The sequence below is a fragment of the Sinocyclocheilus anshuiensis genome, unplaced genomic scaffold (genome assembly GCF_001515605.1).
Source record: "Sinocyclocheilus anshuiensis isolate Anshui unplaced genomic scaffold, SAMN03320099.WGS_v1.1 scaffold1816, whole genome shotgun sequence".
Classification (NCBI taxonomy): Eukaryota; Metazoa; Chordata; class Actinopteri; order Cypriniformes; family Cyprinidae; genus Sinocyclocheilus; species Sinocyclocheilus anshuiensis.
In genome coordinates, this window is record NW_015557182.1 from 197094 (window position 1) to 211992 (window position 14899).

General features: G+C 40.4%; 1 protein-coding gene across 2 annotated transcripts in view; it reads left to right on the forward strand.

Moving 5' to 3' along the window:
- The window catches only part of LOC107678676 (B-cell lymphoma/leukemia 11B-like), a 33794-nt gene extending 28788 nt beyond the window's left edge, over window positions 1-5006 (forward strand). For both annotated transcript variants that reach the window (XM_016474038.1, XM_016474040.1), the window contains exon 3: window positions 496-5006. In XM_016474038.1, the coding sequence (XP_016329524.1) occupies window positions 496-2453 (1958 nt within the window). In that variant the 3' untranslated portion in view covers window positions 2454-5006. The remainder of the gene's footprint in view (window positions 1-495) is intronic.
- Window positions 5007-14899: the final 9893 nt, after the last annotated feature.

Below are 14899 nucleotides of genomic sequence, written 5' to 3' on the forward strand. Positions count from 1 at the left end.
TTGTGGCCTGTGGGCGATACCTGCCATCTGCATTAGGCTCCAGCCCTTAGGGAGCTTCCCTGATCTCACTAGCCCCCTAGTGTGACTCAGATTCTGGGTGAGTCACATACAGGCAGATCGTCTTTGACACAGCTTTAGAGAGCAGCCGGCCCTGCCGCACAGTAGATAACCCGCTAGGCTATCAGAGAGCTCTTGTCTCCCCTCTTAGAGTGATGTAATTTTCATTCAATCTTATAAAATGGCTGTCGCCGCACCGCAATGAGATGTCTTTCACATGTTGCCTGTTTAATTTTTAAACAGAAATGATCCATGAACCTCACCATAGAGGACTCTTAGCTTTGATTACATTCAAAGCCATCACTGAGAAAAAACAGATGCGCAAATAACATGGAAAGCTTTTAAAGTGTGCTATCTCAACCTCCCCTAGCACCAAATCAGAGAATTAATAGCTAATATGTATATATTAATTCTGTCCACTTGTTTTGTGTCTTCCAGGAAAAGATGAGCCCTCCAGCTACATCTGCACCACTTGTAAGCAACCCTTTACCAGTGCATGGTTTCTGCTGCAGCATGCACAGAACACCCACGGGATACGCATCTACCTGGACACCCACCCTACTAGCTGTTCGCTTACCCCTCGCATGGCTCTTCCTCCACCACTGGGGGCTGACGCCTTGCCCCGTTCCCCTCTAGCCAGCTTTCTGGGCGATGGCAGCAACCCTTTCCATCTGTTGCGTATGGGTGCCCCACTGCTACGAGATCCTCCACCACCCGGATACATTGAAACCCGATTGCCATCTACCCCGCCCTTTGTAAGCCCTCCGCCACCCCGCCATCCTCTGGAACGTCTTGGCCCTGAGGAGATGGGTCTCCTGTCCCAGCATCCAAGTGCTTTTGAGCGGGTGATGCGGCTGACACCCATGGGCATTGAACCATCCATGGGCTTCTCTCAGCGTCTTCGTGAATTGGCAGGCAACAACAACAATGGTGGTCCCACTCCCCCTCTTTCACCTAACCGTGTGCCCCCCATGCATCGGCTTCTCAGCCCCACTCTGTTCCAGTCTGGCTCCAAACCTCTACCTTTTCTAACCACACCCTCACAGCCGCCATCAATTCCAGCCAGAGGCAATTCTTCACCACCACTAAATCAGGTCAGCAAAGCTAAGTCCTGTGAGTTTTGTGGCAAGACTTTCAAGTTCCAAAGCAACTTGGTTGTGCACAGACGTAGCCACACTGGCGAAAGACCCTATAAGTGTCATCTCTGTGACCATGCATGTTCGCAGGCCAGCAAGCTAAAGCGCCACATGAAGACGCACATGCACAAGTCAGGCTCCATGGGGAGTTCACCTGAGCAGGGAGGGCAAGACTCGGCTGGAGAGGGGCTTAAGAACAGTGAGGAAAATGGCACGAGGGAGGTATTGGATAATGAGGAGGAAGAAGAAGAAGAGGAGGAGGAAGAGGAAGAGGAGGAGGAAGAAGAGGAACAACAGCAAAATGGAAGCAGGCCTGAAGCCAACCTGAGCATGGACTCGGAGTTGTGCAGAAACAGAGAGAATGGCCCAAGACCCTCCCCAGAGGAGAAACCAATGACCACTGACAGAGTGACAGAAAGCCAATACAACAACCTTGACAATCACTTCAGACTGCCACCGGGCAGCAGGCCATGCAAGGAGATGGACACAGATTCGGCATCCAGAGAGACTGACAGAAACAGGGGGCCCATGGTGAATGGCAGAGGCTGTGGCCCGGAGGATCCCATCTCAGCATTGTTCCACCGGAAGCCAATGCCTATTTCCAGCTCCAGCCTCACTGGGTCTTCCGCCAAGAGGATCAAAATAGAGAAGGATGCGGAGCTGCCTCAGGTGCCCGTAATATCCCCTGAAAATGTGTATTCTCAGTTGCTTGCCGGTTATGCTGCATCCCACCACTTCATAAGGGAGCCCTTCCTGGGCTTCAACGACTCCAGGCAGTCACCTTTTGGCACTTCTTCCGAGCACTCTTCATCGGAGACAGGCAGCCTGTGCTTCTCCACCCCTCCAGGGGAAATTCTGGAAGGCGGTGGGATGTCGGGGCGAAGTGGCAGCAGTACACCTCACCTCCATCTGCGGGGTCCTGGGCCAGGGAGACCACCCTCCAAGGAGAGTCGACGGAGTGACACCTGTGAGTACTGTGGTAAGGTGTTCAAGAACTGCAGTAATCTGACCGTGCATCGGCGCAGCCACACAGGTGAAAGGCCTTACAAGTGTGACCTGTGCAGCTACGCTTGTGCCCAGAGCAGCAAGCTTACCCGGCACATGAAGACCCATGGGCAGTTTGGCAAAGAGGTGTATCGCTGCGATATTTGCCACATGCCCTTCGGCGTGTACAGCACCCTGGAAAAACACATGAAGAAGTGGCACGGAGAGCATTTGCTGACCAATGAGGTCAAACTTGAGCAGGCTGACAGAGCTTGAGACCACTTACCAATGCACTGCATTATGGGTTTTAGCTGGATAGTCGTTTTCTTGACTATATATTTTTTGGAGTGATTTTATTATTATTTTTTTTTTGTGAAAACAAACTGCCACCTGAGAAACAAGAACACAGGGAAATGTTAGTCTGCGGTTCTAAAACCCTTCTTGCATATCCCAGCAACTAACAGAGGAGTAGTCCATTAGGAATTCATGGAGCCTTTCTACTGTGCAATAATTTCTGTATTTATTGGATTATTTGTAATGATACATGGCATGTGCAGGTACATTATCGATGGGTTTCTAATGCATTCAGTTCCTGAAATTATATTTCTACACCCCATCTTATGATGTGACAAATACTGAGATTTTGGCATTCAGCCAGTTTTGTGTTATAAACTAGTTTCCTCAAAGGAAACAAATGGGTAATTTCTAAAAGAAGAGGTCAGCTTCTAAAAATCTGAGAAGGTTTTAATGTTATTGTTGCTGTCATTGGCCCCACTCATCATGGGTTATATTCAGTAGATAGATGTAAAGCACTGAATGTCACTTTGACAATAAAATAGTCAACAATTTTAAGGGGCAAAAAACCCAGGGATGTTTAAAGGAAGCTGATAGGCAGTTTGACTGCATCTGAATGATATTCTGTTGACAAGCTTTGAAATGAATGAGACGAAATAAATGCAAGTTCATCAACCATGACATTTATGAGAATGATACCGTGCAAATGACAACAAAAATGACTATATTTCCTCCACATTATTATGGTTCCCGTATATAAACAGTGTTGAGGCTACCAGTGTTGCATTACCGACATATTTTTTCAAAAGGCTGACATTTTTTAAAGCCCAGATTTTACTTTTAAAGATCAAAATGTTTACATTCACTCAAATTAACATCCATGCCATTTCGTCCAACTTCATCTATCCCTTAATTCTATTTGATTGCTTTCCAAACCTTCTACAAGGTCAAATCCTTTCATATGTTAATGGACATATTATAATATGTTTATTGTGCAGTCTTGACTAATTCAACCTGGATTCACTTGTTAAGGGAAGCCATTAGCTTGTTACATATCAAATTGTTATCATAGGCTCATATGGAGGATTTTTTAACGCTGCATTCCTATTAAATTATTTAAGAGATGTGTTCATGCACAAATCAATCTATCATGGAATCAAAAATGAATTAGCAGCTATTTGGACACCAATATAAAGCACAGGTGCTAACCTGTAGAAATCATTTGAGTAAACACACACACACAGGCCATTAAGCTGTAGCAGCATTATACGCACCATCCTGTGCGTTGTTGAAACCGCAATCACTGAATTGTGTTGGGGCTCTCTAGAAGCCCTGGGTGACTGCCTGTCCTCTAAAGGATCCTAGGATTAAATGATTTCCTCATTACGACCTCTGTTCCTACACACTGAATCGCCTCCACCTGTCTCCTTTCATACATCATCAGCTCAAATTTACACCACAGTCCTCACCTCCACCCCGCATACGCCACTGTTCTCTATCTGCGTATTCACTATTTACAACATCCTGCCGTTTATATTCATGGCTTTTTACAGTTTACATTTTATTTTTGACTTGAATAGAAAGTTGAATTTAAGCTACGGCTGCACATGTTGCCCGCTTGAAATCAGTCAGCTGGGTACATCATAAAGAAATGTACAGCACAATGATGAGAACCATTTTTAAATACGGATGTGTAGTTTATCACCTACTTGTCAGATACTTAGCAAACCTCTCTTTGCGTAAATGACAGGAAGTGGCCATAACTTGAAAGAAAATCAGGAGGAAATGTGTTGTAGTCAAGAAAGCATGTCGAATTTAAGTGCTACCAATGGCTTTCGGAGATAGACGTAACCAGACAACACGGACGTGCCTCAAATTAATATTCAGCCTTTATCTTCTGATGTAGTTCAAACTCCTGCTATACAGCGGACAAAACAATCCATGAACAAATTATCATAACCAGTATCATTTAAATTCATTAAGAGGAATCAAATCAAATAAAGTCGTAAAGGATGACTGTTCATTTATTTGGGAAATGTAAAGTGTGCTTCATTTTTAAGGGAAAGTTTTAACGCACAGATTTGTTTGAGAAATTACTAAGCCATTTCTTTCTTTCTTTCTTAGATGGACTAGAGAATTATTGACAGTGGAGGTAAAACAATTAATTGGAATGAAAAAAAATAACTATGACACTGTCTTTAAATGATGTTTACAGTGTTGAAGTATAAGGATACTGAGCTCTTCTGTATATGTGTTTTAAATGAGACAAATGTTTTGTCCTCTGTTTTTCTACAATATTGAATATCATAGCAGGGTTTTCTCCTTTTTCCCTTTGTTTCTTTCCCTCCCCTCCTTTTTTTGGTGCAGGTATTTCCGTAAATTTCTATGGATATATGCGCGTGTATGTTTTGTTCATTGTTAAATTCTCAATGTATTTGTAATTTCAGTGGCATTTTATGAAATGATGCAAAAAATCTTTATATTTTGCAGTCCATTATGAAATTGTGAGTCTATTCAAATGTTTTGTCACTATATCTGTTCATAATTTTGGCATAATTTTGCTAATTCCATCCACAGGAGGATGTAAAAAAATAAAATAAAAATGAAAACAAACAAGAAAATAATCTTTTGTGAATTATTTTTTGGTGTAATTACATCCAGGTCAATCTTTTGTTTGTGTTATATGGTTGCACTTAGAATAAAATTCATAAAAGTCATGTTGGTACTACATCATACATTTCCATTAGATAGTCTTTCGCAATCAGCAAACACTTTTTTTATTAAGTCTAAATGCATATCTCATTTTCCATTATAATCCACTTAAACTGGCAAGTTAAGCCCAGCAGGCCAACTCACCTTTGACCCAAGCACTTCACTCCGTCTTCACTGCACCTGCCCTTCCTCCTCTTGTTTTAAGTGCGGAGCACATGAAATCTTGTCTGACCTCTTTTGACCTCTCCAATCTTGCCTTATCCCATCTTGTCTTTTGTTAGGCAGGTGGGTCTTTTGTAGCTCCAACAATGTTTCATATTGGGGAGGCGAAGCACTTAAAAAACCTCTTCATAGAGCATTTACACATGGCCAGTCACAACATAGACGTTTTCTTGAATAAGCCACTCATGTGGAGACCCGTAGGCTAAAAGCAGTCTGACCTAGAGATATTGTAAACAAACAATTGCTCCGTAGTTCATTCATCCTGTGTTGTTTTGTTCGTCCTTCATGTTTAAGAAACATGTAGTGAATGGCCCTTTAAAGAAGGAGGGGTGAATATGGTTACAATGGAGCCGGACATCTGGGAGACATCTTCTGCCCGCAAACGTCCCGGTCCCAGCACGTCCCCGGCGGCTTAAGAAGTCAGATTCCCAGAGCCTCATTCATGGCACCAGTTTCCCCTCGAGGTCTCACTTTTTTCACACTCTAATTATGACCAGCCACACCAATGAGCTGCCAAGTAGCTTTGACCACGTCCCCACATGAGCTGGTGTCGTAGTTCAGATATGGTGCGCCATTTAAGGTCCCTTTTGGGCGTTCGTAATGGCAGGTCCCACTGGGCCTGTCCTCTCTCTGCCATGGGAAGAGACATATCTCTCTATGGTGGTGAAGTAGCCCCTTATTTGTCAGGCCAAAACAACTAGGATTCAAATAGGTCGCACACAGAGAGAGTGGCAGGCAAATGAGAGGTCTGAACGAAGCGTGGTCGCAACAAACGGGCTGTCAGCAGGGGTTGCGGCTCGCGCCTTGACCATTCCTCGCGACCGCAGAGTCCTAGGTTTTCACCGGATGACAGGGAGTCTTCCCAGCAGTCCCCTGCTCTATATATCCAGTTACTAATCTCCGTTCCCCTGACCACTGCCCAATCAAACTGCGTCCTGTGAGCAGGAACGAGCCCACGAGGCAGACAAGACGGCAACCAGGGAAAATCTGCTCCAGCTGGCTTGCCGTGGGAATGAGAGGGTATGGAAAGGATTTTTTTATGAAACAGAGATGCAGGGATGTGTGGTTACGCTGTGGCTATTCAGCAGCTGTGGGTTCTGAAGATCTGTCTGCAGCAGAGATATGACCTAAAGGAACAAAGAGTTTGCGGTGTTAAAGACCATATATACGTACTTCCTGTCCTAGTTTAAGATGCCGCCCGTGCCACTGAGTCACTGTCATATGATGATGAAAACTAAATTGATATCTTTCTTGCTATTTATATGACTCAGGACTGTGCAGAATCTACACCAGCAAATTTACTCAGAGCATATTTACATCAGTAACCACACACTCCGTTGTGTGTTTATGTATTAAATATTTTGGCTAGCATGCAGAATCATTTGCAGCTACCAATTAAAGTGTACGCTCTTAAAAAATGATTCTTTTTTGGAACCTTCAATATCCATGCACTTTGCACAAAAAGGTTCTTCAGATTGTTAAAATGTTAACTCTGGCTCATGGGAAATATGTCACTCTGCATAAATTTCTGAAAAACTAAACAAAAATGTATGTATACATGCATAGATTTTTACTGCAGTTTCCAGTTGAAATAAACCCTAGAGGCAGAAAAACAGCAACAGTGTTTATTCATTTTCACACAAATTATGTATGGGCAAATTATCGATAAATAAAGGCTTATTTTTGTGTGGTTCCTATCATAATGTCATGATCTCAAAAGACTTTTACCCTGATTCACAAACTAATACATTTTGATGTTTGCATCACATAAACAGCTTCATATGTACAGCTATACTGTAGTAAACTTGCTCTTTAGCTCACCTGGTACAGCATTGTACGGAGCTCCGCAGATGACATACAGGAAAAAAAAAAGTAAATCATGCACACAATTTACAAATTAATTCCCTCATTCTCGTTTTAAGTAAATCGTGCCCACAAAATAATAATTTGTTCTACTTCCTGTCCACATACTGTAACAGAAGCAACATGTTTATGAGAATTGCAGACAGGAAGTAGAACAAATTATTCGTGGGCACAATTTACTTAAAAACGAGAGAATGAATTAGTAAACTGTGCAAACGATTTGCCTTTGTCATGTGCGGAGCTCCGTAGCATTGCACTTGCAATGTGCAGCGCTCAAGTACGAGTCAAGAGCGCAAAGTGTTGTAGAGTCAAAACACGTTTGCTTTTGTTAACACATCTGGTCAGGTTTAGGGTAGGAATTAGTGTAGTGGTTATATCAATTTGATACAACTTGAACTTTTCAAATTTGAACTGAACACCACATTTAGCGGCAGTCACTGGACATTTTATTTCGAAAGTGCTGTGAAACAAACTACAAAAATGCAATAAATTTTGCAAAATGTACCTACAGGCACGGTTTTTGTCATGACACTGAGCCATTGAATGAATTGAGAATTGAGAAAACCATGACATCGCTTATAGCGCCTCGTGTGGACATGCACCTTAAAAGTGCAGTGACATGTACCCAGAGCAATGTATTTTAGCTTGTGCAGAAATGTAAGCAGAGTCACATATTTCCAATGAGTCTGGGTTTCAAAATATTCTTCATACTAAGAACTGTTGACTGAAAGTTTCTTTGGGGAAGCCCAAATGGCTCTTCTAAGGCATCACTGCAAAAATCCCCTTTTTGAATATATATATATTTTTTTTTTATAAGTGTAGCATTTTTAGCTCCCTTCGCCACATCTGACCATATACACACATTCTGCAGAATTTTGACCTCAGTTAGTGCAGAGAATATGAAAAAGGGTGCAGATATAACACAAAAGCAGTGTGGGAGAAGCTGCAGCATGGTAGCTACAAGCTGCTAATTTGAAGTAGTTCAACTACTGACCTTTTTCTACTCAACTACTCAACACTTTTGATAAAGTAGCTCACTTCAAATTGCTATTTCAACACTAAAGCTATTTGGAGAAGGAAGTAAAAATATCCTGCACACAGAACAGTGACGCAGCGTGTTTTCATGCTAAACTGCTAACGTAACTTGTCACTGGAAAAACTGAAGAAAAATATACTTAAGTTAGTGTTGCTACTAGTTAGCTATTTCCCAGCAGTAACTAAATGTAGTCTTTTAAAATGGCTAACAACCATTGTTTTGTTTAGTTGCTAAGCTTGTGAGACGTACGTCACCCAAGAAAAGGGTGTGAGGGTGTGAAACTATGTTGTTTCAGTCACCATTGTATTCAATGGCATGCTGACACCCATTCTGCACAGTCCGATATTAATTTTCCCCTGCAGAACAATTCCATTTGTATAAATGAAATATGAGCTCAGGTCATGCTGATACAAGCTCTGGAGATACTTGATGGCACATTGGAATGGAGGAAACAGTGAAGCGTAGCCTGTATATAATGAAAAACCACACCTACGGTCTGAATAATTGCCACCACTCTCTCCAAGTTGCAGTCATTGGGACTCTTGTAGTCAGACCTCCCTGGAGCACCCAAACAGAGGTGAATTACTGAACTATTTAGACTATTTGCGGGGTGGGGGGCTTGTCCCGGCGAAATATGAAATCTTCTCATTTGATTTGGACTGTAATTATGTCGTAAAAGCAAACTGGCTGTGAAACTGCGGCCCCGCCAGTTGAATTTGCTTTCATCAAGTGCAGACTGGCTTAATTACAGAGTACAATATCAGCCATCTTTCAGTGCACAAGCCTCGTCTGTTGTTTTATTTTCAGAGCCGTATCATTCCTCTGTTTGAAGCTAATCACTAGGTGATTGTGTTGTTCACAGCGGCTCGTGAGGAATTTTGCTCTCGAGTCTTGAACTTTCAAGGCTGGATAAACTTCTAGCCTTCTTCGTCTTTTAATGGTCAGGTATTCTTAGTCATAATGCATTTTAATAGAAGGAACATACCGCTAGTAAAATGGGTCAGATATGCCATAAATCAATGTCAAAGCTGCATGTGTATGTCATTTTTTTCAAGGTTAAAATATGCAGAAACAAGTAAAAAAATAAGCCATTCGTAGGTTGAGCCCCTTAATAATTAAACAAAGAAGAAAATAAGAGAGACTAAATCAAATGTTTATTTTTCTAAAATAAATGTAAATTTAAAAAGATGAATTAAAAATGTAAAAAATGTAATACAAATGTACAAATAATTAATATTTATACAATCTATATCTTATATTTATATTATATTTTTATATTATTTATTATTTTTAAATACCTCTATATCTTACATTTGTATCTATCCATATCTTATCTATATCTCCCTAGATTGATGTATTATACACAAACACACACACACACACACATATACATATATACATACCGAAAAATGGCAATGAACTGCAAAATCGGCCAAAATCTGAACTTGTGAAACACAATATATCATTTGCATTATAAAATTTAGATAGACGGGACTGGTTCTAGGCAGAGACCTTCCGTTCTTGTGTGAATAATTATGTGCGCTTCTTTTACAAGCACATAATTAGCTCCTCATATTCAAGTGACTTTTATATCTGTCTGTTTTATGGCAAGACATCTTGAGAAGTGTCTGCTCAGCACCGAGCTTGTTACGTGGTAAGTGAAGATAGATACTTTCACTCAAATGCTCCAGCAGGATCCCATACGCTTCAGGTTGTGCTGTTTCTGTTCACATTTAACCCCTCTAGACTGTCAAATAAATCGAATAAGCCTCTTTGTCTTTGGTTAACACCATCCATAAAATTCAAAGCTGCCAAACCCTCTGTAGTTTTTCCACATCTTGCAAAATTAAGTCTATATAGCCACCACCTTGATACTACTGTGAGCCACCTTAAGTGAACTTCAGCACACAAATCACTGCAGTCAAGAGCCAACCGGCCATGTTCCAAAACAGGAAGACAGAAGCTTGAAGACCTCATGTGGGGTAAATTCCCGAAACGTGAGCAAATCACTGAGTTAGAACGGACGGAGTAAAACAGGCTATGGTGGAGAATCTGGGCTGTCTGGAGTTTGACCTCTTGTGTCTCAAGTGCATGCTGGGGAATCAATGGGAGGGTCTGGAGGGCCCAGAGGTCATTGTGAGCGTGTCTGTAGGATGTGTTCCCATTGTGCGTGCTGATGGGAGTTCTTTATAACGCAGTCACCTGTGTTTGGGCAGGTGGCTGGAGAAGAGCTCACATCTTCCCGCATGAGGGTCCTCTTTGTCCCTCGGCTTAAAGGACTCTGCCTCATTAAAGAGCTTTTAAGAGGTTAAGAAAAATAGACTTTTCTGTGGGGTGAGAGAGAGGCGCTAGAGGGTGAAGGTGAGAGGTGAGAGAGAAAGCGCTTTAGATTCAATAACGGTGTGTTTTCACTCATTTTTACTCAGCTGAATTATTTGTCATATATGTTGAATTCAGAGCCACATTTTATCTAGTTTCAAACAACATAAGTCATAAGACTCCATAACAGTGCACTATTAAAAATGTTTACAGGAAAACATTTTTTACAAAAACTGTACAAATGCTAAAACTATCAATTGGTTAGTTGTACATTACCATACCATGTACAATGGAAAAACTATAAATGGTTTAATGTTGGTAAAATTACTGTGTCAAATGTATGTGTTTTGTAAATAAAAACTATGATTTACCATATCATTTATGAAAAAAGAACATTCCCAGAAGACCCTGTGTGACACATTACATAATTAATATACGTAGATAAATTATATAAAAAGCTCTTCTAAGTTTTGTTATCAGTAATGTAAATTAGAATGTTTTATGTTACATTTTATTTGTGTTACATGTTATTTAATTAATGTTTATCGCAATATAGTGTTGTGTTACTATGATGGTTTTGTTGTTGTATGACATGAGCTTATGTGTGTGTGTGTGTGTGTGTGTGTGTGTGTGTGTGTGTGTGTGTGTGTAAAAAACAGTTAAAGTACCATTTCACCCCCAAAATTTAAAATTTATTTTATTTTGACTTTATATTTGCCATTGAAGGGTCAAACAGGAGAGGAGAGTTTGCTGTAATTTATATTTATGCATGTATGTTTTTATTTTGTTATTTTAATTGCTATAGAAAGTTGAAAGTGTCGGGTTGTGACTACAGATAAATATTAACACTATTTGATTTTACTAAGATGATGTGAAATGAACATGAAAGAAGAGTTTGATTGTGACGTATGAAAAATTACGTATTTTTATAATTACAATTCTCACATTGTTCCATCCCTTAGCTGTCTATGGTGCTCCTTAAAATAACAGAACTTTAATTGTCAGCTACAGTAACACACAGAAGTGGCCCCATTTGTGATACTGGCATCCTTTTATTTAAAACTGATTTCTGATGCTGAAGCAGGAAGGAGAATGACTTTGATAATGACATTGTGCATATATAATACATACATAATGTAGAGTAAATACTAGTTAACATAAAGTAATGGTGGGTGCTTTCGAATGAAGGAGTAAGAGGCTAACTGCCAAAGCTATCCAGTCAAATCTCGACTGGAGCCAAAAAACAAAACAAAACACTGGATTTCTTGTGTTGATGATGTAAATGCTGGCAGAATGCATGGATAGCTCTTTTAAGAAAGAGACTGAAGCGAAGTGTGATTTCTAGCTAACTAGATGAGCTGGTCAGGGTGATTAAATTTGATTACATGATCACGGTAATCCAAGTGTCAATCTGGAAACTGCATGAACATGCATGTGTGCTATTTTGGCAAGAAAGAGCACCACATAAACAAATTTCTGGTGTAACGCAAACCTGGCATTACACATGACACAAGGTCATCTGCCGTGTTAATAACATTCCAGCTTTCATCCGTGTTGCATGCCTCTATTTATAAAATCCTATTAATTAGCCATTATTTTTATGTCTTTGCATCGGGGTAATTTCCTGACACTCGAGGTCTCCTTCCTGTCACTCATTAGCCTTTATTATGTGGCGTCGTGTATTTTTCTTTGCGAGCCCCTCATCCGCTGCAGCACAGTCGGCCGTGGACCACCAGCTGGAGGCACTTATGTCTTTGCAGTTCAGATGCCTTGTGTTCATGGGAATCGGCATCATTAGCCCAATTCAACAAGATCATTTGCTCAGGTTGTTGGAATAATCCTAAAGAACCACTCTGAACCTCACATATAGGCCATGTAAACCCCCTTCTCCCTGTTTGGCATGAGATTTGTTTTGCTCTTCACAATTTGGCAGGATCTTCACCCTCCAGGTAATGTTATGCTGCTGAAGTGTGATCAGTCAGGCAATTTGAAGAACTTTCATTGAGTGCAGAAGATTGGAGGAAGAGACAGGGGATAAACACAAGCACACCCACATGCGACGCACACACGACACCGACCAAACACAGCCGCTGAAATTTGCATGGTGCTCGGTAATACATTAGTGAACATCACTTGGCAATCTGTTCATTCCGGCTTAATTGGATTTTAATACCGCCTCTGATCTTGTTTTCTAATTAACGACAGTGGCTGGCAACCAAGCAGAACCGTGCAGTGAACAACACCTTTGATCCCGGCCATATGGAGCTCTTCCAAGCATTCCTCGGATAGAGAAATCCGTCACCTCAATGCAGGGTGTAAAGGTATGGGGGCGAAACGGGGGGGATGGCGTGGCGCAGGCCGGCGCTCCGGGTGGCTTTCCTATTGATTAATTTTCCTCACGATCGGTTGTGATCACAGATAAATAAAACATGAGCTGGTGAACTGATGCAAATAAGCCCTTGCATGCTTTAGGGAAATGTCAATTGCTTTTCTAATCTGTTTATTTCTCCCCTCGTGGCCCCTCTCTCGCTCTCTCTCTTCTGTTTTTGATGAAGACCTGCTCAAATGTATTCCTTTTCTTCCTCTGGCATGTCTTGTAAAGTACATCCTGAACTGTTTTTGTTATTGAATGCCATTTGAAAAAGAATAGATGCCCTTGTACGAGCAATACAGTGCACCGTGTGATCAATATACTTTATTTTCTCCTTCGGCATATCGTTTTGAATATGTTTCAGTAAGATTTTACACATTCTAAGAACCAAAACAATGATTTTAAGAAATTACATTGTGCCATATCGTGAACAAAGTTGACAGTTTTTTGTTTTTTTTTACATTTAAACAGGTACGTTTACATGACAACGATTGTACTAAAAACGCTTACGTTTTTTCTTTGCGTTTCTGAAAAGTTTGGCGTACAGACAACAACGTTGAAAAAAATGTTGTTTATTTTGTTTTCCCCTTTGGAACAGAATGTCCAAGTTCAAATGGAAATGCCTGAGGATCACTGGCTGTCACTGGCAATTCAGTATTTAAAATACATGGCACTCACAGCATGAGACAGTGAAAAACAGCAAAATGCGACAAAACTGTACCACCCAGGCTCATTGGAAATACATGCTTGTGGCGACATTTCTGCAACACTGATATTATGTACCTTACTGCACGTTTCTCGGCAGTTTCAAAGTTAAACATCCAGTGAGTGGCACTCATATTGAGTGTTCAATATGTGACCGTGGCCACATTTTTATTATGTTGGTTCAGGTACATATTGCGGCGGTTCAGAATTCAAACGTCCCGGGAGTGTCGCTAAAAAATTCATGCTCTACCATGTTGGAAATACCCCTAAACCCCAGATTTGGGTCTGTTCCTCGCAGCCGTATGGATTCGGAAGATTTGGATTACAGCGCACAAATAAAATTGTTTCATTTCGTAACAATGTTGCGTTTTTGGTGTATTTTATAGTTCTATTGTCAGTCACAGCATGTCGGAGAAAATGTGTCCCATGGCAAACAAAGTAAACATTACATGACAAGTAAAGGTTAAACGATTGCAGAAATGTTATTTATTTTAAGGGTTTAAAGTGAAGTCTTGTTTAACATTATGTAGGCCTATTCTTGGAAACGAGCTGGCAGCAGAAATCACACAACAAAACAAAATGTTATAATTTCATATTAAGTAAACGAGTAAACAATTTAATAATGCAATTGAAAACAAGGTAATGGTAATTCATATGACAAACAACTAATAATAAAATTAATGCCACGATTTCAATATTCATAAGGATTAATTTTTAGGTGTCATCAATACGTCAGTTTTGTACGTTTAGATGCTGAAAATACGTCAGTATTGTACGTTTTGCCTGTAAAACGTAAGTAAATGTACGTTTTATAGAACCACATTTTACGTAAAATACATACGAATTATCATGAGATCACGTTGGAGTTTTACTGCCTCTAGTGTTCATTTCAACTGGAAACTGCAACAATTTCTACATATAGGTTAGTTTTTTATTTTATTTTGCTGAAATGTAGGTATAGGCACATATTTCCAGTGAGCCTGAGAAGAAATTGTAGGCCAGAGATAGGTCTCTTTTCAATGATTTAGAAATTAAACAAATTATTTACTATGAAACATAGCAGAATCATTGGAGTCATCTTTGCATTGTTACACATATGGCTATGAAGGACACAAAGGTTTTGTAGAACGACCCCTTTAGGAATTGGCAAATATCTGGGACATTCATTCATATAGAAAAGTGTTTCTGTATTAATTTCTT